The 26,881-nt window shown below is 46.5% G+C and overlaps 3 protein-coding genes across 14 annotated transcripts; all 3 read right to left on the bottom strand.

Annotated features, from left to right (window-relative positions):
* On the bottom strand, nucleotides 1–22,267 carry LOC117893204 (pericentrin). Of its 10 annotated transcripts, none has more exons than XM_034799719.1 (14): nucleotides 21,903–22,266; nucleotides 15,375–17,504; nucleotides 14,409–15,311; nucleotides 13,946–14,077; nucleotides 13,509–13,742; nucleotides 9,208–9,333; nucleotides 7,935–9,125; nucleotides 7,583–7,750; nucleotides 6,742–6,765; nucleotides 5,912–6,583; nucleotides 3,437–4,141; nucleotides 1,217–3,366; nucleotides 1,035–1,145; nucleotides 1–675 (listed from the first exon to the last, which is right to left on the bottom strand). In XM_034799719.1, the coding sequence occupies exons 1-14, from the start codon at nucleotides 21,927–21,929 to the stop codon at nucleotides 378–380; spliced, it is 8,871 nt and encodes a 2,956-aa protein (XP_034655610.1). In that variant the 5' UTR covers nucleotides 21,930–22,266; the 3' UTR covers nucleotides 1–377. The 10 variants fall into 10 exon arrangements, with proteins under 10 accessions (XP_034655610.1, XP_034655611.1, XP_034655615.1 ...); XM_034799723.1 differs by lacking the exon at nucleotides 1–675 and adding an exon at nucleotides 833–941 and having other exon boundaries at nucleotides 13,946–14,087; nucleotides 14,410–15,311; nucleotides 21,903–22,267; XM_034799720.1 differs by lacking the exon at nucleotides 6,742–6,765.
* LOC117893214 (putative odorant receptor 71a) lies at nucleotides 10,103–12,131 on the bottom strand. Of its 2 annotated transcripts, XM_034799749.1 has the most exons (3): nucleotides 10,774–12,120; nucleotides 10,446–10,712; nucleotides 10,103–10,366 (listed from the first exon to the last, which is right to left on the bottom strand). In XM_034799749.1, the coding sequence occupies exons 1-3, from the start codon at nucleotides 11,605–11,607 to the stop codon at nucleotides 10,313–10,315; spliced, it is 1,155 nt and encodes a 384-aa protein (XP_034655640.1). In that variant the 5' UTR covers nucleotides 11,608–12,120; the 3' UTR covers nucleotides 10,103–10,312. The 2 variants fall into 2 exon arrangements, with proteins under 2 accessions (XP_034655640.1, XP_034655639.1); XM_034799748.1 differs by having other exon boundaries at nucleotides 10,304–10,712; nucleotides 10,774–12,131.
* A 971-nt stretch (nucleotides 22,268–23,238) lies between the features above and the next one.
* Nucleotides 23,239–26,694, bottom strand: LOC117893209 (putative mediator of RNA polymerase II transcription subunit 26). Of its 2 annotated transcripts, XM_034799738.1 has the most exons (3): nucleotides 26,440–26,694; nucleotides 26,289–26,355; nucleotides 23,239–25,543 (listed from the first exon to the last, which is right to left on the bottom strand). In XM_034799738.1, exon 3 carries the CDS (start codon nucleotides 25,477–25,479, stop codon nucleotides 23,638–23,640), a length of 1,842 nt encoding a protein of 613 aa, XP_034655629.1. In that variant the 5' UTR covers nucleotides 25,480–25,543; nucleotides 26,289–26,355; nucleotides 26,440–26,694; the 3' UTR covers nucleotides 23,239–23,637. The 2 variants fall into 2 exon arrangements, with proteins under 2 accessions (XP_034655629.1, XP_034655628.1); XM_034799737.1 differs by having other exon boundaries at nucleotides 26,289–26,694.
* Nucleotides 26,695–26,881: the final 187 nt, after the last annotated feature.

The following is a 26,881-nucleotide window of genomic DNA, read 5'->3' as shown; positions in this document are numbered from 1 at the left end:
AAGTTAAAATAGGTCTTGGTTTAATAAACTTATTGAGTCAAACGTAGGAAATAACTAAATATAAATGACTGGAGGTTCGGTCAGCCAATAAAAAAATACTGGGAAACGGATTAGGATTACTGTTTTGGTATACCTACGAATAACATTTACAGACGTGACTACAACTCTAAGTAGGAAGGGGCGTGGAGCAAAGGGGCAGGGCATTCTTAAAGTAGGTTTCAACAGCTTAACACTTAGTTGTGGGAAATGGCAATACAAACTACATGGGGGGCCCTTGCGATGATTGAAAGTCTTATGATATGGCTTCGCTTAAAAGCTAAGGCTTCCAGTTGAGCATGGTCGACAGGATTAGGCTCGGATTGTCTCAGATCGAGTCTCTAATGATGCCGAGCATGCGCGCGCCTTGGCTTCTGCATGGTAGGCCAGTCCAGCCTGGCCAGCGATGGTAGACTGCTCTGGTTGTTGTGGTTCTTGGGCATTGAAGGGGCTGGCTCCTGGAGAGTGTAGTCAGGTGACAGCACGATTGGCTGCAGGGTGCTAAAGTCGACCAGAGGGGGAGAGATGGGCGCATAACCGAGGCGCTCCGAAATGATGTTTTTGGTGGGTAGGTTCGAGTTGGGCACAGGCAGTGGAGATTGGGGAGGCGGCACATTCAGATTGAGGCCATGCGAGTTTCTGAAAAAAAAGCTTCGATTAGTCGTCGGTCAATCAGAATATGTGAATTTTAAGATTGGTGGGTTCAAGCCAATTGAAAGTGGGATTGGGTCTATCTACATTGGTGACGAGGTCAAGATTTAAATTTGTTAGTACTATGTTATATGCAAGTGAAACAGACTATAGTGCTTCGTGAGAGGAGCAGACCTTGGGCAACCTATTTCTTGGCTGAATCGCCTTTGCTTAGTTTTACTTTCATATTGACCGTCACTAGGGGCATCTTAGAGCTTAAGGGAACGAGAAAATGTAATCAATGTTGGTTATGATGAGGCTTTTATATATACAGCGGAATAGTCTGGGTATTTCTGAGCGGGTCTTACCTCTGCTGGGTTATGGTGAAAACAGATTTGCTCACAATCCGCTTTCCTGTGAGCCAGATGCGTCCAATATATTTGATGCGTTGTATGGCAATTATGGCTAGGGCAGCAGTCCTGTCAAATAAGATAATAGTGTGTTTGAGTTAAAAAGGGATCGATAAAAGAAAATGCGGGATGAAACACACTTAAACTTCTTTTTGGACTTTCGCTGCGGTGCGTCCCCGGCCATGGTTCGCAGGGCAAGCTGCTCACTGGCCTGGTATCCCTCTAAAGTTAGTTTCAGATATCTTTTCTGATATACCAAAGCCTTACGATGAGACTCAACGCGCAGATAGCGTCCGAGCAGCTGGCGGCAGCGCTCCTCAAGCTCTCCAACGTTACCACTGCCCGACCCGCTAAGCTCTTCGCACTTCCTCTGAAGAGCAATCCGCTCCCCCACCAGATACTGCACTGTCTCGGCCATCTGACGGTTCTCCTGGGTGTTCTCCGCCAGCAGTGTATTGATCTCCTTCATCTTTTGGAGGAACTGCGCCGGCACGGTATCGTCCGTACTGTGAGCGAGCCGATCGTTAGCTTGTGCCAGGGCCTCGGCCAGTTTGGCCTCGCGATGACCGGATCGACCCACGTCGGAGCGCAGGTGGTTGACCTTCTGGTCAAGACAATCCCGTTCGGCCTCCGCAGCCAACAGTTTTGACTTCAACTCGTGAATTTCTGCATGCAGATTGACGTTTTCCTGGTGCTGGCGTGTGCGTGTGTTGGCCCTGCGGGTCTCCGCCTCCTGCAGCGTGACCAGCCTCGCCTCGAGGCTCTGGATCTCACTAGCTTGCAGCGTGAGGCGCTCGTTGAAGTGCTCCAGCTCCACTTCTGCCGCCTCCTTGTCGCGCGCCTGCTTCTCCATCTCCTGCTTCAGACGCTCGCAGTAGGCCACTCGTTCCTGCAACTCTTTCTCGTAGCGCTGTCGCTCCCGCTCGCTGCTACGCTGAGCATCCGCTGATCGCTCACGCTCCCTCTCGTTCTGTGCAGCCAACAGCTTTATCTCGCTACGCAGGCGCTCTCCCAGCTCAGATTCGAAGTCGGCACGTGGCGATTTGCGGGGCGAGTCGCCGGGCGACTTCGAGAGCAGCGAACTGTTGCGACGACTCTCGGCCCGTTGGAGGGAGGTAAGTTGCGTCTGAAGGCGTTCACATCGCTCGCGCTCCTGGTCCAGCTGCTTGTGCAGCACTTCCTCGGCATCGAGGGCAGTCTCCAAACGCTTTCGCATGGCCTCGATAATGACGACGTCCTGCTCTTGAATGTCCTGCGAGTGCTGCTTTTCGCTCAGCAGCTCCTTGCTTAAGGCCTCACATTGGTCACGTTCCACAGCCAACTGGGTCTTGAAGGCTTCCAGCTGGTTCAGCAATTCCCGTTCTCCGGTGAAGTTCTCGTCGTCCGTTCCATTTCCAGTACCCGGGGAGTGTTCCTCCTCCGTTTGAGCCTCCTTTTGCTGCTGCTTCTTGTCCAGATTATTTTCTTCCTCGCTCTCAATGGCCTTAAGGATGCTTGAGTCCAGCTGGGCCGAATAGTTCAGCTCCTTCTCCACCTGTTGTGCAATCTCATCCACGGAGTACTGCTTGGAGCTATTTTCGCTATGCTTCAGTCGCTCCAGGTCCCGCTCCAGAGTCTGAACTTGGAGTTCCAGGTCAGCACACCGCCTGAGGGCAGTCTGCAGGTGCTCCGCCTTCTTCTTGACCTCGCTGTTGAGCTTCTCAAGCTCTCGCTTGCCTGCAGCCGCCGCATCTTCGCACTGATGGTGCGCCGCGCTCACGCAGTTCAGCTCCATGCGTAGGTTCTGCCTCTCGGCAGCCTCCTGGGCAGCCGCCTCCAGAATCCTTGACTCAAGCGACTCGATACGCAGGCGATACCTTTCCTCGCTCTCCTCGTGACCTCGCAGAGTCTTGTCGTGTCGGATCCACTGCTCCTTTTTCTGCTGCAGCTGCTTTTCTAGATCAGATAGCTTCGCTTCCATTTCGCTCTGCTGTTGCTCCTTCTGTCGCTCCAGTTCGGTTAGCTTCTTTTGCAGCTGCTGTACATCCCCGGGGGTAGTGGTCTTCGGCATTTCCGGGGTCCGCATCAGCAAACTGGGCGTTTTTAGCTTTGAATCCTCTGTCAAATTGGAAAAGTTGATCTGTCTTGGCACTAGACCTGGTGTTAGACCATCGCTGCTCTGGGCCGTGATGCCCGTGGCCTGGAAGTAATGAGGATGCTCGAACGTGTTGATCGGATAGGGAGCCGCAAAGCCACTGAGATCATCAGTGCGCTTGTACGTGAGATTGGCCACAGCCTCCTTGGAAGTTTCCTTCAATTGTCAGAGCGTAAGGGTAGGGTTAGGTTAAGGTTAAGGGTAAGGGTAAGGATAGGGCACTTACCATTGTCTGGTGCAGAAAGCCGCCCGCACCATCGCCCATCTGCAGGGGAGCACTTAGACTGAGCATGGCTGCTCGGCGATCCACATCCGGCTCGGGGAACTCGGTAATCGATCCTATGTCGCTGAGGGTGCGTGCACTAAGCTTGGCACTGGCTTCCTGCTTTTCAGCCGGGCCCGCTGCTGGCGAGGAGTTCTGACTGGCATTCTCATGAGCCACCCGCAGTTCTCTTTCCTTGGCCTCCAGCTGGTCGCGCAGGTGATCGATCTCATCGTTCTTGTCCGCCAACATGGTCTCCATCAGGTCCGGCACCGCCAATCGATTGATCATCTCCGTGCGTATCTTCTCCCTCAGCTTGCAAATCTCGTCACCCTTCCTTTGAAGCTCGACCTGGAGACGTTCCACCACAGTGCGATCGGGTTTGGTGAGCACCGTCAGCTCTGCCTCTAGGCGCGTGATCTCCTCCTTGCTGCGTTGCAGTTGCTGTCGCATGGTGGCCATCTGCTTGTCCCGGGCCGCCAGCTGCTCGATGTGATTCTTCACCTCTCCTTGCAGCTCGTTGACGCGTGTGTTCAGGTCAGAGGTGCCAGCTCGATGCAGTTGTTCCGCCCTTTGTCGCTGCTCCTCCAGTCGCGTGTGCAGTGTGGATATCTTTAGGGTCTGCTCATCTATGCGGCCCTGCAGGGAATCCCGCTCATGTTGCAGCTCCTATACATTTGGACGAAAATTATAAATGGTTAGATGTGCTACATACAATATCTTTTTTAGTGGGTGCGTGTTGTGTCTGTAGCGGGCAATGACCGACCGACCGTTTGACCGTTCCCTTAATCTGCATTTAACCCTTTCCATCATCAATTACAATGGACATGCATACACTTATGTATGCACTGTGCACAGTGGTTTGTCTTTCGGCGAAAAAGTTGACAATTTGATGGACTCTTCTCATATTCAAATAAAATCATAGCTGCCAGAAACATCATGCTCCATCCATCATTGCGTATGCAAACATATTTTTGTAGTTAAGGTAGAAAGATAAACTTTAACTCGAACAGCAGTTCGGTCCACTGTGCTCAGTATCTGTATCTCTTGCTTTTGCACTTTTTGTATCTTGCTGGAGCTGATGATGTTGTTTACTCGCCCTGCTGCACTCATATTTATGCGGGTTCTTACGCAGCTACCCCTAGTGCTCTCTGGCACTAGATTTCATTCCGTATCCAGCGGCATGTGTGTCGTAGCATAAAAACATTTTTAAGGCATGTTTGACATTCAATTGCCCCGCTCACTGCGGTGCTCTGCCCCAGGTATAATGCAGATTTTCAGGTGCAACGGGTGCCAAATTTTTTATTTTCATTTGGCTTAAAAGAGTCGCTACTCATATCAGGGTATGTTACGGAAAGGGAAACACGAGTATGAATAAGAGGAACGGGAATGGCGTCTATTTCTAAAGTAGAACAGCCCGGGTATAAATTAAAGGAGCCAGGAGACGGCTATTTCTGACACAGCGTGTTCCACATTGAACATTGATAACACACCTGCCATAAATTACAGAAAAATCGGAATATATGTAAATCGGAATAGCTAGAATGAGCGAAGTAAGCAAAACATTTGTATAATTTTGTGGCACAACAAATTGAATTATTTACAGTTATATTATATTGTTATGGTATGCAGCAGAACACGCCATGAACTATGAACCATGTAGAATACATCAAATAAATAATGTACGAGTATATGTATGTACAAATACATATGTATTTACATATTTACATTCATATTTATGTACATATGTAAAAACATTCTTGAAAACCATAAATTGTCGGGGCCACTTGTCGCACACACACAGAGCCACTGGGGGGATAGACTCTCTGGCAGTGCGAGGAACCTTGTGAGATATTAAAGTCCACAAACTTAAAAGAAACTCACTCGCAACGGACCAAAGATGGGAAGCGTTTTCGGGCCGTTAAACATATCAGGAACAAGCACAGCACACGATTTCTTTGATTAAATTATTACACTAAGCACTTTTCCCACATTTTCATTTACATGTCCCTTTCTTTATTTGCTGTATATATTCAATATTTCCTTTCAATTACACGGAACGAAAGAAAGATAAAAAGCAGAAAGACACGAACGATCCGTTGAGCTCAATAGTTGAGCAGATCTGGTTCACAGAAAGAGAATGTTAAGTTAACATTTTGCAGCGAATGATAAATGTTAGCGAGGCTATGCTATCGATACTTTTGCTATCGATATGAATTGAAAAATGTAAGACGAGCGGTCTAGGCTGCAAAAAAAATGTACTAATGCCGTTGAATTTGAACTTGATTTAGGTTACATTTTGAAATAAAATATACGTATGTATGTGTTCACAACTGCTTAGAAATAACCCGAGGGTGCTCGATTTAATCAACCAATCGCTTGAACTCCAAAGGAAAGCCGCTTCTAGTTTCAGATGAGTAAAGATGAACGTTTACTTACCACACAGCCGGAACGCATCTGCTGCAGTTGCATCTCCAGATCGCGGATCCGCTTAATGGCGGCCTCTTCAACGCGCGTGTGTCTATCCAGCATTTGGGTGACCCGCTCCACACCCTCAACGGTCAGAGAGGAATGCGAGGGCGAGCCCACTGCGGTTAGTGGCCTACTTCCGCCACCATGGACGGAGACATCTTCGGTGACACTCAGGCTGGCCGAATTGGAGGTGGTATTGGAGTTGTGCAGCGATTCCAGGACCTTTGTCTTCTGCTCCAGCGTGGTTTCAATGTCCCGCAGCTTCTCAGCCACTTGTACGAGGACAAGGCTCTGTTCTGCAGATGGCCTGCCCTGCTGCAGCTTCTCCTCCAGCAGGCGAATCCGAGACTGATAGCCCTCGCCGATGTCCTTCTGGAGGCTGTGGACCTCCTGCTGCAAGGCATCGTTGGCGCTCATCTGGAGGCTGACATAGTCCTCCAGCTGTTTCGTCTTCTCGTCCAGCACGTGCTCGTTCAGTGACTTGGTCTGCACTTGGGTCTCCAGCTCCGAGATGATCTCGCGCAGCACAAAAATTTTATCAATGGATGCCTTCAGCTCAACCTCGAACCTATCTTTCTTGTCGATCGACTGGCTCAGCTGTAGGTTTGCCGCACGCAGTTGGGCCTCCAATTGGGCGTACTGTGTAGAGGGTATATGGGAGAGAAACCCCAAATTATAGCATATTTATAAAAATGACTCCTATTTTCGTGTGGTGTGGTATGGTGGTATGGTGAAATTTTGGTAAAGTGTGATGAGGAGCAGTGTCCGGGTGCGTTCCCATTTTAGTGACAACTTACATGCTTTTTCTTTCTGAACTTCAACTATTAATTGCGGGTGCGCAGTGTGGTAGTGGGGAGAGGGTGCAGAATTAGTTTAAATAGGCAATTTGCTCGATTAGATGTATGCGAAAAGAGAAGTAGACACAGAACCACACCGAAATATTAAAAAAACTTATATTATGTAATCGAAGTTTCTAATAAACTTTCATACAACTTCAATTCCAAATTATCCACACAATTCAGTCCCACAGGAAATGAAAATGAGTTCATTTTCCGACAAGAAAAATCTTAGTGAATGGACCGGACTCGCGCGCTTTTAATGTGTGTGTATATGTATGTACATTTGCATACACATACATATGTACATTTGCATACACATACATATGTACATATGTATGTACATATGTATATATTTACCTCCGGGGGTCTATAAATATGTCGGCACAAGCTTACGAAAATCTCTTTTGAATATGTACCTTAGATGGTGCCCTTGATTTAAATTCAATGCCCACAGAGGCACCCACATACGAGTTGTGAAAATCTCCATATTCCGTTCAATGTTTCATGGAATTCTTATGAGCAAATGTTTTGTTTAGTTTAGCTAAGACAGTGCTTATTGTTAGTGTTTGTCAGTTAATACAATTCTTCTTGAGGAAGGCATACTACTAGAACTCGGCAAATTTCTACAAAACTTAAGAAGTTATAACTAAGCAAAAATCCGAAAGAGAAAGAATACATCAAAAATAGAATAATCAGATAGGTAAATGCAGAGGCATTTTAAACGTAAACAGTTTTTAAAACCGTGCCCAAAATCAACCAATTGAGATCTTAGCGATCGTAGATAGTGGACAGGACTCACCTCCTCGGAGGCATTGGCATAGGAGCAACATTCCTTCTCCTTATCGCGCAATTGCGACTTTAGTAGCTCGATTTCACGCTGGAAGTCGTCGCGTTCCTGCTCGCGCTCAGCGGCCTGATCCTCCAGGAATCGGCGTGTATCCTTGAGCTGCTTGTCAGCGGTATCGATCTGTTTGTGTGTCAGTGGAAGGGTTGTAACAAGGGCTCTGATTGGGTAATAACCTGGCTTACAAACTAATCGACTTCTTCAAGTGTACTTTTCATGCGTTTAGCACTCACAAAAACGAGATATGTATATGTATGTATGTAAAGGAAATCGAGATCAATCCGTAGATTCTGACCCGAACACTCACCTGTGACTGAAGATCTTCTCGATCCTTCTTGCTGCACTCCACCACCTTGTCGCCCTCGCGGCAAAAGTCTTCGATCAGCTGCAGCAGCATGACGGTGGCATTCCCCGAGTCACGAGTCTGCTCCAGCTGATCCTGTTGGCTGCCGGGCGACGAGGAGAGCAGGTGACGGGCCCGGTCCTGCAATGCAGTAAAGCTGGCCGACGACTGGACTAGGCCCTGCTCCTGGAGGCTTTTCATCCGCCCCAAGCCGTAGCCCTCATTATAATCCGTGTGGTTGAGCGAGTTCAACTGCGAAAGTTGATCGCGCAGGGCCTGCAGCTCATTTCCCAGCTCTGCATTGCGATCGATGGTGTTGCTCAACTGCTGCTGCAGTTTCTGTCGATCAGTTTCCGATTTGATCAAGCGGTTCTTCAGCTCCACCAGTTGGAAGGAGATCTCTGAGGCGTTGCCCGCGTGCTGCTGCAGATCGTGCGGCAGGGAGGTGTGCGTCTTTGCCCCCTCCGAGCTGCTGTTCTTCCGCCGATTGGCCACACCCAGCTGCTGGTCGTTGAGGGAGTTGGTGCGCACGAACTTGGAGAGCAATTGCTGCTGCACAGCAGCCGTTGTCTTGAGGCCATCCTCCGCCTCGCAGCACAGTTCATGCTCCTGCTTCTCCGGCTCTCCCAGGGAATCGTTGGAATCGTGCTCCCGTTGCTTGTGCAGGTCCTCCGAGAGTTGCAGCAGATAGGTGGCCTCTGATTTCAGGCGCTCCAGACAGTCGGTCAGGTCGAAGTCCTCTATGTTGTCTTCGTTGCTCTTGCTATTAATGAACTGCACCAGACTGGGATCCTCCACCAACTCTAGCAGACTATGTACATCCGGGACCAGACGCAGAGGCCGCGTATTGTTCAGGGAGCTGCTCAGCGTCTGCTCCAACTCTTCGCCGACTTCCTGACTGCGACTGTGACTGTGATTGTGACTGTGGAGCAGCAGACGTTGCACTTCCTCAGACAGCGTGGCATTCAGATCCTCCTCACAGTTGGCCACGCACTTGGCCAGCCGGCAGAGCACGCTGCGGAAGCTCTTCGACAACTCCCGAAGTCCATCGCGCTCGTTGATCACCTGCTCTAGGTCACGGCTCGAGTCGAAGGTCAAGTGGCGTTTGTTCCTGCGATTCAGCTGTTTCTCGTACTCCAGTTTCAGGCGCGACATCTGCAAGGGACCCCCAATCGGAAATAAAGTAGTGCGGCATTCTCATAAGAGAGAGGCACTGCCTGCCGCATTCTCGACTTACCTCATCGGCATGTTTGATATTCAGCTGAGTGATCTCCAGTTGACTTTTGGCCGTAAATTTCTCCCGCAGCAAGATCAGCTCCTTGGGCCAGTGCTGATCATCCACAGCGTTCTCAGATAGCAGGTTCTGTAAGAGCAATTTGTATACGGAATTGATAAGATTGAAGTCTGTGTAAGGTCTGTTGCATCTCGCGAATGAAGGTTGCACATGGAACAGTCGGTTGCACATGGAACAGTCGTTTGCACATGGAACAGTCAGTTGCACATGAAACAGAGAAAATAATAGGGTAGCTTTCAAGTAAACTTTTCTGCCTTCACCAAGGCATAAATATTTATGGCTCTCATCCAAAATATTTACACTTTATTTACATTTCATTTCCATTTTTGAGGGTGGAGTTAGACCAGAGCCCACTGCACCACAGACAGATAAATCTTAATAAAAACCTCCGCATCCGTCATTCCGAGTAGCGGATGACTGGAGAGGATGGATTATTTCTAGATGGTGTTGCTGCTACTTGCCCCTTCGAATCAATCCTATAAATCAGCCATTAAAAACCGCATTGAGTACAATTAAGTAGTGCCCAGAGATAACGATTCAAAAGCGATCGAATAAAATCTCTCTTTCTCTTCGTCTCTCTCTCTCTCTCTCCGAGGGTCCCGACCCCAGCAGATAACGAGTTTTCTTTGTTTCGATGTTTTCCAATATTTACGTCGGTTTGGACTACAGCACGTTTTACATCCACAATCCCATTTTAAAACCCCAAACCCTTAAAACAAGTACTGAAACGCACTGCCTGCTTGCTCTAAAATTCCCCCCAAAAGGAGGGTGTTCCAGCTACCCTACATATGTTTTCTGCACTGGGAAACACAATTTTCTCTTTATTTTCGTCACTTGCACGTGCTCGTGTACGTACATACGTATGTATATGTATGTATATGTATGTACATAAATAGTGCATGTGTTTGGTGCAATACTAGAATATGTATTTTTAGATTTTCGCACAACAAGTATCGACGAAAAAAATCTCCAAACGAGCGGAGAAGTATCTTGGCTAATTCAAAACATAAATGATTTGTTCCGGGGTAGGTGAGAACAAACCCCTCCACTAATTGTTCATATTGAGTAGCAAGGCCAGCAGACTATAGGCCTGATTAATGACCTGCAATGGAAAACAAAAGTATTGCACAAACCAAAGCTGTTCTAGTGTCCATGGGCCCTAAACGCTCCTTTAAGAGTACCTTAGTGAACATCGGCAGCCCCACATTAAAAAAGCTGCCGGCCCGCAGGTACATGGGCCGATTCAGATAGATTGTAAACATCAGGATGAGGCGACGCAGACGAGGCGAAAGGTCTGGCCAGGCGGAACTGTAGAGGGCATCAGTCAACTTAGCGGCGGAGTTGGTTACCTCATTGCCATAGATGCTGGGCAGTAGGATTTGCATGACCATCGAGAACAAATATTGAATCATGGCCGCAAACTTTCCCAGGTCTTGCATGACGGGAGTCTGAAAGGTGAGTGGCACGGAGGGAGATCAGATACTCCCATTCACACTCGGGTTGGCTCACCATCTGTATGCTGTAGATGGTGCAGCAGATGATCAGGGAGCTGACCAATAGCTGAAACAGCGTGCTCATCGAAATGAATTTCTCAATGTCGAGCGCCTGCTGTTTGAGTCGCTGGTGGAGGGCCACCAGATCCAATAAGTCAGCGCAGAGCTGATCCTCGCCCTGCTGGATACCACTGTTATTCAGTGCAGCCAGCCGCTGACCTAGCATGCGTAGACAGAGAGACAGATGCAGCATTAGGTACCAGTTGACCAGATCCATGGTTACGTTGCACAGGCATGTAAAGGGGATCAACACCGCCTGATATATAAAGGCAAACCAGAAGGACACAGACTGCTGCCAATCGAAGGGGGTCCACATCCAGAATGGCAGCCTGTTCGGTATATTGAACAGACATGGTATGACGATCACGGGGATGACACCCACACTACACATTATATAGACGCAGACAACGCGGCCGAAGCGCTGGTGTTCGATGCGCCACATGTCCACCTCTTGAAGCGTCTTCAGCCGAAAGCGGTCCACACTGCTCCACTCGGTTAGGATGCGCTGCGCCATGTGAGCATAGCTCCAGTTATTCAGCACCTTTAGTGCTAGAGCCGTCATGGTGAGAGAGATTAGCAGAACATCCACTGTGTGCTCCATATCAGTACTAAGGATAGCCTCCACCCACATCAGTACAGTGAAGAGAAAGGTGAAACCGGAATGAAGAAGATAACCCTGCCAGTTGGTCCAGCCACGATGCGGCCTCGGTCCCCCAGATGTGGGCCAGAGACGAAACCAGCCGAGTAAGCGGAGTAGGAACCGCACTGGACGAATTCGGTCGATATCCATGGGCAAGTTGTAGCTTTGATTGATTCATTGAATGCCGATACACCCCCTTATATATGCGCGTTTTAATTGATTTGGCTAATTGCTTAATCGAAGGGGCGGTCCTGGCTCCTTGACTTTTTCAATTAAAACTCACTTAGCACACTCTCCACTGATATGAAAATCGATATCCGCTATGGAACGGTATCTTGTGCGTTTGCTGATAAATATGTATAAATAACAAAGATTTCGGTGGAAATTAAGTTTGAGCCTTAAACAAGAATAAACTCCCAGGCAGGAAAGCGATTGTAGCTGAACACGGGACCACTTCTTCTTGGTTTCTTTTTTTGTCATAAGGGCAACGACTTCTCTGCTCTTTTGAAGAAGATACATATGGGTATATACACACAGATGTAAAAGTTTTTTGACAACGTGCAGTCTAGCTGTTTTTGTTTAAACAGGATTTAAATTTGTATGAATTTGAGAGATGTTGTGTTTAGACCAGGGAATCTCAAGTGGATTGCCCATTGACTTTCCTCACATCGTATCTTTACCTCTCTTACTTTTATGTATGCTTTAATTTACTTCGATCACCGAAACAACGTTATTATTTGGATTAAAGCACTCGAAAGAATAACTTAATCAAAGTATTAAAATGTTAGAAGATTTGATTTATTTTTTCCGCAAAACCACTTGAAGATCTCGTTAATTTACGCCGGGAAAGTCGCAAAGTCTTTCACTATATGTACATTTGTACATATATATGTATGTATATGTATATATGTATGAAAATTCCAATGAATAAAGCACCGACAATGACAGACGCGCACGCACGCGTTGAAATAACGAAATAAAATGAGCGGGCACCCAAGCAGACCACCCATTTATAAACAGAAAGAGAGAAGGTCGATAGAGAGCGAGAAATTCGTTCTCCGATCGTTCTCCCAATGGTGTACATGTGTGCGTGCATATTGCGTACGAGTATGAGTGTGTTGAAGTATATTTAAATTTATGAGCGTTAATTTCAAACGGGGTCCAAGCATCCAAAATAACAACAGCATGCACTCTTATGTTTGGTGGTTCTCCTTTCTCCACTCTCTTTTCTATAGCTGATCCAACAACTGTTTAATACCAAAGGGAGCTAGAATTTTAAACACTTCCGGCTGGGACGATATTAAAGAAGTGTGAAATGTGTTCTCCGATCTTCTTTAACTACATATGTCTGTATATGGCACATGTACATACATACATACAGCTTACATTTTTGTGTTGGTTCAAACAATTGTCAAAGAATGTATGCGAAATTTTGTTGGCAATTGGCAAACAGACAGAAAGATAAGTAGGTGCCCCCATCTTTTGACAGCATAAGTGGGACAGGAAATATTTTTGAACTACGACGGTTTTGTTTGTGGAGGGATCTCGTTCACTTGTAGATTCTTGCATATGTGTGTATATTTAGTACAGCATACCTCCGTGAATGATCTGTGAATGCTATGGATCTGCTGGAAGGATAGCCGCTCAAGTCAACGTTCCCGTTGGGATCATTGACTGACTACTGACTTTTGACTGGGCCTTAAAATAGAAGACGGCGCAGGTATGAAATCGCAGGCTGATTTAATGCTACAGTGATGCAAGGTGATTCCACAGGCACAAATCCAAAGTTCTTTTCGCAACCGTTCGTCGCAGCATGATTTTCATGCTGCTCCGCCACGGAAAAAGCGTTTCCACTCGATTTTGCTTTGGTTCTTGTTTTGGCTGCTTGACAAGATTTCGCACGTTTTTCTTTTACGATCGCGCGAGATTTGTTAAAAATAAAGCGGTACATTTTGAAGACGGAAAATGAGATGTGAATCACACTCACTGAGCATTCAGGGAAGTGTCGGGGAATGCAAGACTTGCCATGCCGTGCCATGCCATGCACTCACCTGTATTTGCCGCTCCAGTTCGTTGGCAATATCCTGGCGGGCTAACGCCAATTGCTCCTGCAATCGCCTTTCGTACTCCTCGATAATGCGCTGAACAACCTGAGACTCGTTGTTGAAATTCAGCTCATCCTCGTCAATGATGATGAGCGAGATGTTGGGTGCTGCTGACTTCGAACCCTCCACCTCTGCCGCTCCCGCACCTTGACAGGTACGTGGCGGAGATTCGACAGCAGGCTACGCGTCGGCAGGTTAGTTGTTGTTTCCAAGGTAGGGCGTGGATGCAGGTAGTTACAATTGGTGTGGTTTAGTGGTTTATTATATTGGATTATAAACGACAGAGAGAACAGGAATGGACATGCGTTAGCAAGTTAGCAAAGCCAGGCTAAGTGCGTATACTTTTCGAGTAAGTCTCAGTCAGCGTACAAATGGATCGTTACCTTATAGTCGTCGTCACCTTGGCTGCGCTCGTAAAACTTAATGCGATCGCTCAGCTTGCGCACCGTCAGCTCGTGGTCGCGTTTCATATCCTGCATATGCGTCTGGTAGAATATCTTTAGCTCGGCTATGTCCTGAAATGGGGAAATGGGGAATTCTTTTGACGATGCAAGTACAACAGATAAACCTTATTCGAATGTACTTCTATAATTATAATCAATTTAGATTCAGTTGGACGATTATAGTAGTCCGTCATTCATGGATATACCATTACAGGATCGATCGAATTTAGGACAAAATATTAAATATGATCGTCTCTGGTGGAGTCAATAAACAAATTACGTAATTTGCGAAACTCAACTGAGAGGAGAGAAAGTCACTGCTTGGAAATACGAAAGGAATAGGTCTAGCCTCCAGATCCATATCAATTAATATTTATCTAAAACCCGCATTTAATCCACTTACTTCCTTGTCATTCTGCCCTGAACTCCTGCACTCCCCCAGGGAATCTAATCCGCAGGGTGTCATTTGCCTGTGACTGGGACTCAGCAAGAGCTCGGCCCGTTTTCGCTTGCGCGGCGACGTCTCCTTGGCGGAGGAGGCAGCCACGGCCACGGCCTCCTCTGGCAGTTGATCCACCTCGGAGCACTCCGAAGAGCTGTCGCCAGCCAGGTGTTGGGATTTGTGTGAGAAGACATCGTCGGAGAACTGTTTCTCGAGTTCGGCACACTTGTGTTCAAAATACTTGCGTAGCTCCTCCACCTCCCTTGCGTGTGTAGCCTGCTGGGACTGCTGATTACTCTGCTTCTCGCTCTCCCACTGATCACGGGCAATCTTCAACTCTTGCGCACACTGCTCGCGGACAATGCTCAACTGCTGGCCGAGGTAGTCGTCGAACTTGCGCTGGACCATTAGGAAAAGCCGCTGTTCTTGCGGCAGAAGGTAGGTTTGGAATTGTTCTATCTGCTTGGTGAACGCCGGAGTCCACTCAGGCTGAAGGGGTTGGAGGCCAAGGTCGTCGAGGGAATGAAGGGGAACTTGTCGCTCCTTGGAGCTGCGCGATCCTCGCTCCTCGTTGTCGGTAAGAAAGTGTCGATCCAGGTCGTCGTCGCTCTCGCTAATCAGATCCATGGATATTTCCGAAATGCGCTGGCCGGGATTGCATTCCTGATCTGGCCACACGGCACTCGATCGCTTGACTGCATCAATGGCCTCGTGAAGCTGCCTGCGCAGATTCTGCACCTCGCCTCCCAGGCGCTCTGCGTCTGCCTGCAGCTCTCCGCGAACGTTCATCGAGTGCTGCAGTGATTCGGTCAGCTTGGCAATCATCTCATCTCTGCGGGACACCTCCAGATACATGTCCAGCGTCTGTGGAAATTGTGGGAGAACTTAATACGAGTACAGGTCTATTAGTTTGAAAGGATCGCTTACCGGGCCCCCGAACTCTTCCTGCAGTGTTCGGTACTCCGTGGAATTGGTCATCATGGAGCTGGAATCTCGAGCAGAGGCTGGCCCCGCACAGCTTTCGCGGCGAACCGCCTCCAGCTGCAGATTTAGGGAGGCCAGGCAGTTGTCCTTCATCTCGAGCTGGCTGTGCAGCTCCTGCACTTTGGCCTCCAACTGCTTCAGCATGTTGTAGCTCGCCAAACTGGAATGACTGCCTTCTGCTCCCTTGGCCGCCTGCTGAAGCAGTTTTTTGGATTCATCGGGGGATAGGGATGGTGGGTCCTGCTCCTGCCCCTGCTCTCGCTCCTCCTCGATAGTGGTGCTGAGGGAGAGCAGGCGCTCGCTCTCCTCGGTTATATCCTCAAGCACATCTTTGCTGAACTCTGACAGGGGCAATCGCTCCATTTGCTTGACCTCCGCATTGCTGCTAGAGCTACTATTCATTTGCTCGTCCGCTTCTGTGGGTGACAGTTTGACTCCATTGTCGTTGAGGATCTGTTGATTCATGGCCATCAAGCGCAGTTTCATCAGCTGCAGGGAACTTTCCTCATCATCGTCCTCCACATCATCGCAGTCCAATTCCAGCATGGTCAACTTGAATGGCTCTGGTTGAAGGTACAGAGTGTCCAAAGCTTTGGCAGCTTTGTTCTCCATAACTACAGGCTCCTGGAGCATTGGCAGCATGAGCGTTTCCACTTTGGCTGTGGGTCTGACCGCATTCTGTACCGTCTCATCCTGCGTCTGGGACGCCTCCTGCCCTTGCTCCTCATCTAAATCCGTTATCTGATCCACTTTGTGCGATGTGTTGGCAGTCTCGTCGGCTTCGTAGGTCACCTCGATGGACTCGTTGCTGGCCACGATCTCCTCCATTGAATGATCCTTCTCCTCGGTTAGCTGAGGCTCCTCATCCACCTGCGTTTCCGGTGCATCACTTGCACTCATAATGGCCTCGCTTCTCTCCTCGCCTCTAGCCTGAACCGGCTCCTCAGCAAGCTCTGAGACATCATCTGTGGTGCTTTGGTTGCTCAGGCTCTGGTCCACGATATCTGGTTCATCTTCATCTTCGTCTTCGTGGCGGGAGTGCATTGGTTTCGACTGCCCCAGCGGCAGACTTATGTCCAAATCATCATCATTTGAGGAGCAAAGACTAACTTCTACTTTGGAACGTACATCGTGACGTACATTGTCGGCTTCGCTCTCATCGTTCAGCGTAAGGAAGTGCTGAGCCAACTCTTCACCCGAGAGCTGGGAATCATCTATGCGAAACTGTTCCGCATCCGCATCCGCAACCGCACCCGCATCCCCTTCCTCCTCGTCATCATTGCTGCTACTCAAACTTTTGGCACCCGGTTGCTCCTTTGGTCTGCGGTATGCAGCCGGCCCTGACAGAGACTCGACGTGGGAGCTGAGCTGCTCCTCCACCTCACTGATCTCGATGGCCTCTTCGATGTCCTCCTCAATGCTGCTGCTTGTCGTGGTCGTCGTTGTTGTGGTGGTAGCTCCTGCCATCTCTGCACAGCTTGTTGCTGTGGCCGTGGCTGTCGTTGTTGCAGTCGTTGTTGCTGTTGTTGGGGCCGAATGTTGCTCGGCCATCTCAATTGTCATGGAACTGGTGGGCGGCTCGATACTAAACGAGGACTGGTCCTCCTCCGTGAGACTGAGGTTGTTTTGCCGCCTTAATAGTTCCTCGGTGTCTGTTGATGTGACAGCGTACGGAGTGCTGCTGGAGCTGCATGTGGCCGCCGTCAAGCTGCTCCTAGAGATTATGTACGTGTGCGTGGAGTCGTTATCGTTATCAAAATCATATGCGTAATTGGCCTCGCCATCAGCGTCGCTGACAGCATGTTGCACTTCCTCTGTGAATTGCGATTGGGCCTCTTCAGCTGTTGCCTTCCTCGGCCGCTGCTCGAACAAAAAAGTTAGCGTGGGTAAGAACTCAACTTCCACATTTGTTGCCGCTTCGCCTCGTTTTTCTGGATGTTTCTTTCCAGTCACGCGCGATGTTGCTGGGGATGTTGCCGGGGATGTTGCTGGGGATGTTTCTGGCAACTCTTCGGCTGACTCGATTGCCTTGTTGCTGACGCTGCCGTTGTGCGTGCGCAGCAATGAAGTGATCTGTAATGGAAAGCATCGTGGACACAAGAAAACAGATTAGTACGGAAGGCTTCCGATTTTTTGGGGTTGAGTCTCGAAGTACCCTTGCAGATCAAATCGCTTCAATGACAGCTACAAGAAAGAACCGAATTGGAAGCTGTTTGGCTGATTGATGCTACTTAATTTACAAGTTCTTTAGCGGTTTCGATTATTTCTATAATATTATGTATATGTATGTATGTATGTTAATAAGTTTGTATGTATGTCTACCTGGGACATACATACTACGTCTACCTGGGAGACTAGCTGGCGTTGATGGGGAAAACGGACAGGGCACAGGTGCATAACCTTTACAGTTTATAGTGAAAGAAGCTAATTTTACTTTAGTTTGTATTATCTTAGCCACTGAAAATAACAAATGGACTTTGTGTTGCCACATTTCATGTTACATTTTTCTAGATTATAGTTCCACTTAATGATGTCACCCAGTTTTCGACGCCCGAGACGCATTGTCGGGATGTTTTTTCGTTTTCGGGGTCTGCCATCATGTCTGTGGCACACTAAACTTGGGCGAATGGCACTAGAAAAATCAAATAATATGAACAAATAATGGGAATATTATATACGATTTCGAGCCCCTGCCAATCTCCACTTGACCCGTATCTCAAGTGTGTATCAGCTGCCATGGAACCTCCACCTCTGCTGGAGTGGGATGCTGACCACGCTTCTTTTGTTTTGATGGATTGCAGATGTTTTCTGTCCTGCTCTGCTGCTGGGATCTCTGGGATGTTATATTATAATTAGAAACATTCGAAAAATGTTCCTGTTTGCCAATAGAGTTGCAACACAGTGCAGCTCCCCGAGAGAAGTTGCATATGGTTGATTTAGATATATTTAGACCTGCCCGCAATACTTAATTAAGAATAAGATTCTGCCCACTTGACAGATCTATGGGGGCAGGAACAGGGACAGAGACTGGGGAAGAGAAGGTGTTTGTTCGAAACGTGTGCCACACATGAGTAGGAATCCCTTCTCGAGTGGTGTGTGGAAGTACTTACATATATGGCATTTTCCAATTACATTTTACAGCTGGAAATCTTTTCAAATCTTTTGTTGAAAAAACTCGTATCGTATACATATGTACATATGTATGTACATATCGAGGTATGCATCAAAGCAATGCATTTGAAGCGGTATTTTCAACATTACGCATACGCTATGTGGGTCAGTGTGCAACGTGTGACAAACTCTTCGGACTTATGTATTCCATTAATAATATGCTGCTGAAGTCTAACCACAGTCAGCGATCTAATCCAATAAACAAACCAATTTGAACGTCCTTGAACTTGTCGGAACAAAGATAAACAAGCCAGGTAGGAAGTTCCAGCCCATCATAACGCATATCAGGATAACAGTTTGCCCTTATAGTCATGACAACGGGCACGCCGTGGGGCAGGGAAAGACTCTCGTTTTTCTGCTTACAAATTGAAATTTGTTGCTATAGCTTGGTCCTACATTGGGCTGTTGTTTGGGTGTGACACACATTCCAGATTCCAGGTGGAGCGTCTGCGGATTTGGGACTTTACCAACTAATAACAACAATGCCACCACACCCTTTGTCATGTCGGATGAGGACCTAGCCCAACTTTGCCGCTAATGGGGTTTCTCGCTGTGATTTTACTGTAAGATATTTTTTATATACATTCTATATTGGCACGCATATTTCGCAAATAATGATTAAATTAACGATTCGCGTGGCGTAAAGGTGACAATGAAATATTGTGTGGAAGTGGGAAATGCAACGAGGCATTAAGCTATACTCCATGAAGGAAGTTATGTAAATTCTGGACTAGAAAGTGTATAAATTGGAAGAAACTTGCAATTGCAAAATAAAATGCATCATTGAGAACATATAATAATATTTGATATCAAGATTTCTCAGAAATGTATCTAAGTTTGTTCATCATTTGCCTAGAATGGCAGCAATCCAAGGGCAGGTCCTGGAGGACTTTGTTGGGCAGCGATGGCTCGATGACAAAGGCCCCGCACCACTTGGCATGCTCCGTACTCGGATGGTCTGGCTTATCCCTGCAGGAAGCAAGTTCCCCACAGCCGCCACAGAGTATAAGACGTTCAAAGCGATACTCCCGGCACTTGCGATCCCCGCAAAAGAGTAACATCTCTTGTTCCGTGGGCGAGAGCGGACGTGAACCCCACTCTAGCTCACGTTTTGAGAAGCTAAAGGTCACTTATCCACAAACACTCACATGCAATTTGCCCATTTTGATGTTCGTCTCTCATTCAATTCCATTCAATGATAACATTATCTTAATTAAATACAGTTTACAGTCACTTAAAAAAGTCCATGCACCATTTCAATGCTCTTTGGTGTCACATTGTGCGAAAGTTAGCTATGCAAATTGAACCAAACGCATTTTCACATATAGTGTTTTTTACAACTCTACACTGGTAAAGGCACAGGCACCACACTTTTATCTGTTTCTCGGAGGAGCGACGGAAAAGTTGCGACCGCCTGCAGTGCGAGTTCTTTTATAAATAAAGCGCCGTGCCCTCTGCCCGAAGAGGCATTCAATTGAAATTCGTCAGTCAATCCGTAAGAAATCAAAAAGAAAAAACTGTAAAAGAGAGGCGAGGCGGCCCCAGAGAGCAACCGATAGAGAGATAGAGAACATTTTTACAGCGCGGTTCCAAGCGGTTCCGTGCACCGTATGCGCGCTCCCAATTTTTATTTATAAACAACATTTATACATGGAGTATAGGCGCTGGGACTTTTTATACCCACTACTCGCAGAGTACATAGGGTATATTGTATTTGTGGTGAAAAATAGATGTATGTAACGCACAGAAGAAAACGTTTCCGACCCCATACAGTATATATTTATATTCCTGATCACCATAAATAGCCGGTCGATAGAGCCATGTCTGTCTGTCCGTCTGGACGTCTGTCCATCCGTCCGTCCGTCAGATATCCGAGACAAAAACTAGAGCCAAATTTTGCATCCAGACGGCTGTATGCTCTCACTGCTACAAGTGTTTTTCAAAATTTCTCCTTTCCGCCCCCGAAAATCGCGAAAATATGCTGTATCCACAGTTTTGAAGATAAAATAAATCTAAAAACGCCATTCCGTAGGGAATGCTATATCTATCAGATCACCGTTTTGGGATCAGATTGTATCATTATTTAGCCAAAATGAAGAAATTAATTTGCAGGGGCTGCCACACAGCCCCACAAAAACCTGGTTAAAAACCAAAAAAATACCGCAAAAGTTAACTTTTGCTTATTTGAATAATTTTTTCACAGGATAATTCAAATAATTGAGATAAAACGAGAAGGGACGTGTGAGACGCATCTTACGCGTCACAACTTTTATACCAGGTACTCAGTACTACATCTGTACCTTAGCGGTTTTTATCAAATTATATACAATTTGTCGTCATTATACCCGGTACTCGAAGAGTACATAGGGTATATTGTATTTGTGCGAATAACGGTTGTATGTAACGCTGTATGCTCGCACTGAAACCAGTGTGTTTAAAAGGGCGAAAACGTCCCAAGTCTACAATTTTGAAGATAAAAGAAAACTAAAAACGCCATTCCGTGACCATATCTATCAGATCACCAAATTGTGATCCGATTGGATCATTATTATAGCCAGAATGAAGAAATTAATTTGCAGTGGCTAAACCCACCCCGTCCCGCAGCTTATATTTGTTTTTTACATATTCTCCCATTCACACTCTGCTTCGCGCAGTTTATGGCCTCTGCCCCTGACACGTCTCTGCCTCTGCCGCGACTCTGCCCTGACTCTTCAAAGTGTGTCTCTAGGGGAGGGTGGCGAGCTAAAGGAGCGTGTTGGCGTGAGTGCTGTTGTTGATGTAGATGACAGATGAAGACAAAATTTGACAAATAACCGCTAAAGTGCAGATGTAGTACTGAGTGCCGGGTATAAAAGTTGTGACGCGTAAGAAGCGTCTCACACGTCCCTTCTCGTTTAACTTCTAAACTACAAAAATAAAAGATCCAACTTTTGATTTTGTTTAATTAATTAATTTTCTTCAGTTTGATACGTTATTTTACCCACTGTACGAGTATTTGAAAGTTCAAAAGCGCATACAATTTCGATTTATTCTGTAAACAGGCCGTCACGCTGTGGTTGCTTGCAAACTGTATGTTATGCATTGTGGAACCAATACGGTAGCGCAAAAGAGGGTCATCGAATATTCACATTGTTTTAATATACATTATATGTATATTTGTTTATATTTCTTAATTGTTTGTCAATTGTCGGATTTGTCTTTAACAAGTAAGTACATATCTTGCCCAAACTCAAATTCTTTTCTTACTTTCAAGTACATATGTATGTACATATGTACATATGTATGTTTGTGTGGTCTTACCCAGCCATATAGAGTATACAGATTCATAGCGATCTGCCTTGAGCTAAATAGCCTTTGACAGCCTGTTCCTCGTATTCCCGTGCATACAGCGGCAAACTTGTCTGCTTTTATGGGTCTCGGTTGACACTTGCGACTATCAGTTAGGTATATTTCGGCTCCCTCTTAGATGTGTCCCGAGTGTTATGCATTTTCTTGTCGATTGTTGGTCGACTCTGTCGTCTTCTAAACAATTTCTGGTTGATTTACTTTTAAAAACACGGATACATGGCCACACGTACACTAAATATGTTGCAGGTTATGTTCTACACATTTTTTACGTAAAATTTCAAATTATTTCAGGTTTGTCTTCTTTAAACACACTACAAAGAACACACTACAACACACTTAAGGGAACTAGCTATGATACACATTTGGTTCATTTAAACTAGACAAACATTTCCCGGTTATAAGTGAAATAATTCACTTATTCCAGAGGCCGTAAAGAAAAGAGGACAGTGCACCCGATCAGAACAGTTGCACGTATGTAATCGCTCGCGGGTCTAATGCAACTGACGTGCCGATCTATCAAACATTACTCTTTTATTTTTGGGTCTTGGGGAAGAGAGCTCTTAGGCTGCAGCTCACTGAAGCGCAGCATCAAATTGTTTAAAAATAATCAATCGTAAACAAAAACTGGACGCTTTGCAGATAAAGAGAATTTCTACTGAAGAGAGAATCAAAGGGCAAGAATGGCAGAAAGAGAAAATGAGGCCAGTTTTATAGCCAGTTCCAAAAATAAGTTTTAAGCAGAGGTTTGGATCTATTAGAGATATATGCAAATGTAAAGATTAACGGAAGGAAAAACAAAACGTTACTTGCAATGTATAAACCGTATGTATAACCCGAAGATAATATCTCCAGATATTGTTGCATTTATGTATTTTTATATACTGACAAGTCAAGTGGCGGCAACAACTGGAATGAGGAATAGTTGTGAAGCACAATAATTTACGATTTACTTAATTATGCTTCAACAACTACTGTGTAGGGAGAAAAGAGAAATCCAATGGGCAGTCTTCTTTCCCCAACATAAAATTGCTTGCATTATATTAATTAAACAGACAATTTACATTTTCACATTGTGAAAATACATACAAAATATATTTTTTTTTATTTCCTAATTGTTCGTCAATAGTCGGATTTGTCTTTAACAAGTCAATACATATAAACATATCTATACATATACATGTATATTTATATACAAAATATCTTCAGATTTGTGTACATATGTACCTGGTGCGAAACACTCTTTAACAAAGGCTAGTCGGAATATATTTCCTTTATTGTTATGTTTTTGTAAATGCTTTGCTTTCAAGGAAATACAGAGTTAAGGCAAGTTGTATGTTCCCCTTGGGGATAACATTGTTCTACTTGTTGTTAGATTTATGTATGTATGTACATACGTATAAATAAAAAGCTTTAGATATGTCAATGGTAAATTTTGGCAAATTTTCAATGAGCATGAATAATAATGTAATGAACATTACATTAATTAATGCTCATTCAGCTAGTCCTAAAAATGTCCATAAATATAATTTTTTTTTTTACTTGCAACCCAAGCCGGATCTAACCAATTGTAGTTTTGTTCAACTCTTGGGCGGTTTTTGCTTTGTAGTGTTGTCTACAACTGTTGTTTTGTTAATCACATGAAAAGGGAAAAAATTGCGGCAGTTCCATAGATCCTTATGCTTTGAGGTCACTCAGGTCTTCCGACCTCCTTCTGCTTGAATTTGGTGGAGTACTTGTAGAAATCGGACATCTCGAAGGGCTTTGTCACCTCCTTGTAGGGCTGAAAAGTGGCCTGCTGCACCACGGTCATGTTCTTTGGCGACTCTATACGTATATCCGGCGACAAGCTGGCCGTGGCAACGGTCAACGGAGGGGACACCAGAGCTGTCTGTATAGCACTTCCAAAGCCACTTCCATTGTTGTGGTTCTGCTGAACTGGCGGCGGCCTCGGAGGCGGTGTTTGCTGCATTTGATTTGGTTTGGGGGGTAGCTGGCGAAATGGTGGTATTTCCAGGGGTTCCAGGGGATAAGAAATCGATATGCCCATCGTCTGCTCCATGGCATTCAGATACGATGTGGACTGACTGAGCAGCGCCTTTGAGCTGCTGCACACCGCATAACTTGCACTCGGGTGGTTTTGCACTGGCCGCTGATTTGACATGGAAAAGTGACGACCAACACCGGTCCCCGAGACCGACATGGACTGGGAGGAGAGCTTGGTCCGCGGTTTGGTGGCTGACGCTGCCTGACTGTAGCTACCATTACTGCTGCTCCCGGCTGGACTTTGTGGTTGAGAATCTATCTGGCGAATCACAGCAGGTCCATCCAGAGAGGACTCCAGCCACTGTTTCGGCTTGGCCTTCTTTTCGATGGTGGTCGAGGATGACGACAGTGAGATCTCATCGTGCAGCTGATAGCGACTGGGCAGAGGAGCTGCCAGCATATCGCTAGAGTGCGACTTTACCTCAATGATCCCAAGCTGGGGAGGAGTCAAAGGAGCGATGTGGGACTGGGATCGCCAGCGCTGCTGCTGCTGCTGCTGCTGTTGCGCTTCCATGTCCACCGATGCATAGCTGGGGGCCAGGGATATGGCATCCAGCTGACGGTGCTGCGGGTGCTTGTGCGGCACATGCTGCTCGTAGCTGTGGTTGCTTGGAGACGCTAGCGGCGAGACGTACTTCTTGATGTTCTGACTGGACTTGATGAAGCCGCACTCGTTGTAGCTCTGATGCGTGGGTGACAAGTAGTACTTATCGCAATGCACTATGATGGGCTGCTGCTGCGGCGAAGCCTGCGGAGGATGCCTCAGCGTGGCCACATTTGAGGAGTTTGCCGAGACCATGGATATGACATCTGGCTGGGATCTCTGATACGGCATCATCAGATGATGCGATTGCTGCTGCCTCATGTACTGCATTTGGCTTGGAGTGGGTGTAGGTCGCTTCTTGAGGGCGCTCTTCACCATCTGATGCTGCTGCTGGGCCTGCTGTTGCGCCACACCTATCACCAACATGTCGCCCACTCCCCCCGCCGGCTGATAGTTGTCGTACTCGGAGCTGCGATTTGACATCGTTTCCGACTGCCGAATGTTGTTATTTATGCTGTTGCTGCTGGTCTGCTGGCTCTCACGACTCTCCCGACTGGTAGTGCTCTGCTTGCGTCTCAGAATTGAGCTGCTCTCCTTAGTCAGGGCCTGGAGCTGCTGCTCGTGCTTGTACTGCTGGGCCAGCTGGGAGAAGAACTCGTTAATGGTCATCTGCTCATAGTTTCCATTGATGATGGCTGACTCCTGCTTCTGGATCTGCTGCAGCAGCCAACTCTTCTCGCTTAGGCGCTGCTCCAGGGCCTGCTTACGCGCCTCCAGAGACTCCCGCTTCACTTTCAGCTCATCCTCGTTGTGGTTGTTGCTGGCGCTGTGGTTATTGTTTACGTTATTCGTGTTGTTGTTGTTGCTGCTGCTTGTGGTCGCCGCCTGTTCCTCATCTTTAAGACTGGCCATGTTTCTTGTCTTGGGCGCTTTCAATTGCATCGCCAGGCCAGCGAGCTCTTCTTTTGGTTGGGTTGGTTTGCGTTGCGGTGCGTGTTTTGTGATCCTAAAAGGGACATAAGCAGTCTTTGATCAGTCGCCTTTTGGCCTGGTTCATTATGTTTCTTATATTGCTGCTTATTTTTTTAGTTCGGAGTTAGCTTTCTGTGTTAGAGACGTACACTAGTTGAAACATTTTTGATTTATGTACAGACTTAAGTTTCCTTCTTACTTTTCCAGTTTTATCACGCACCACAACCACTGTAAACCATGAAGTATGGAGAGTTTGCCGAAAATAAGACTATGCTATTGTGAGCTTTTTCCCTTCCTAGCAGATCCCATCACCAGTCCCAGCCACAGCACATATACACATACATATGTACAAATTTATGTACATACATGTATATGTTACCTGCATTCGTTGTAGATTTCGTTGACGCACCACTCAAGACACTATTCCGGCGACGACTTAATATCGAACGTGCGAAAGTCGACAAAAATGCCAATACGGTGGGTCTATTCGCCCAAACGGATGTTTTACCTTCTGGCATTTCATTCATAAGCCAGCCCCTGTAAGGGTCGGTTTTTAATTAGTGAGCCTCCACTGTTAAAAACTGTAAACAGTGTAACAGTAGAGTGTGACCCACACAAACACAAACGCAACCACACACTATGGAAACGGAACAACTACTTCTATGACTAACAAATGAAAGATTATGCATAATTCACATAGATCGATTAAAAAAACCCACTCATGAAGCAGTGAATAAGGCCACCGGGTCAAGCTGGAAAAAATAAAACTTTAAACTCACCAAAAAAGGCCTAGACTGTAGTTTGGTGTTATTTTTCGTCAGCGCGTTCGTTTAAGGAAGGGGCTGCCTGCCGATGGGGGAATGTAAAGGATTTAGATTTTCTGCAACAAAAGCACCAATGAAGCAGTAACACTGCCTATCTGGTGCTTACCTTGTGTCTTTTGTTGCTGCAGCTGCTCCTCTTCCTCCTAAGTAATGCAGCGTAGCGTCACTGTCACTGCAACGAGGCGTCCTCTCACTCTGGATGACTTATCTCCGTGTTTGATATCAGGTGCTATATTTGCATGCGTTTCACCCCGGAGTTTTGCTTAACTAAATTAAAAATGTATAAAATTATACTTAAAAAACGCGCAAGAAAAACTAAACTGCAATGCTGCGCCTACATAATTAAAACAACACGACACACGCACTTACACACATAACCCGATAGGTGTTGGAAAGCGCACAAACTGATGTAAAGGAGAGCTGAATGGGAAAAACATCGATATCTCTTACACGAAGACTTAAGATAATTTTACTGATTAAAATTAAAAACGCCTCCCCCATAATTGTACCGTATGGAAGTCACCAGAATACATACAACTCTTTGCATA

Source organism: Drosophila subobscura, chromosome J, assembly GCF_008121235.1.
Source record: "Drosophila subobscura isolate 14011-0131.10 chromosome J, UCBerk_Dsub_1.0, whole genome shotgun sequence".
Classification (NCBI taxonomy): Eukaryota; Metazoa; Arthropoda; class Insecta; order Diptera; family Drosophilidae; genus Drosophila; species Drosophila subobscura.
Note: the sequence above shows the minus strand (reverse complement) of the source record. Positions and strands in the feature narration are given on the sequence as shown.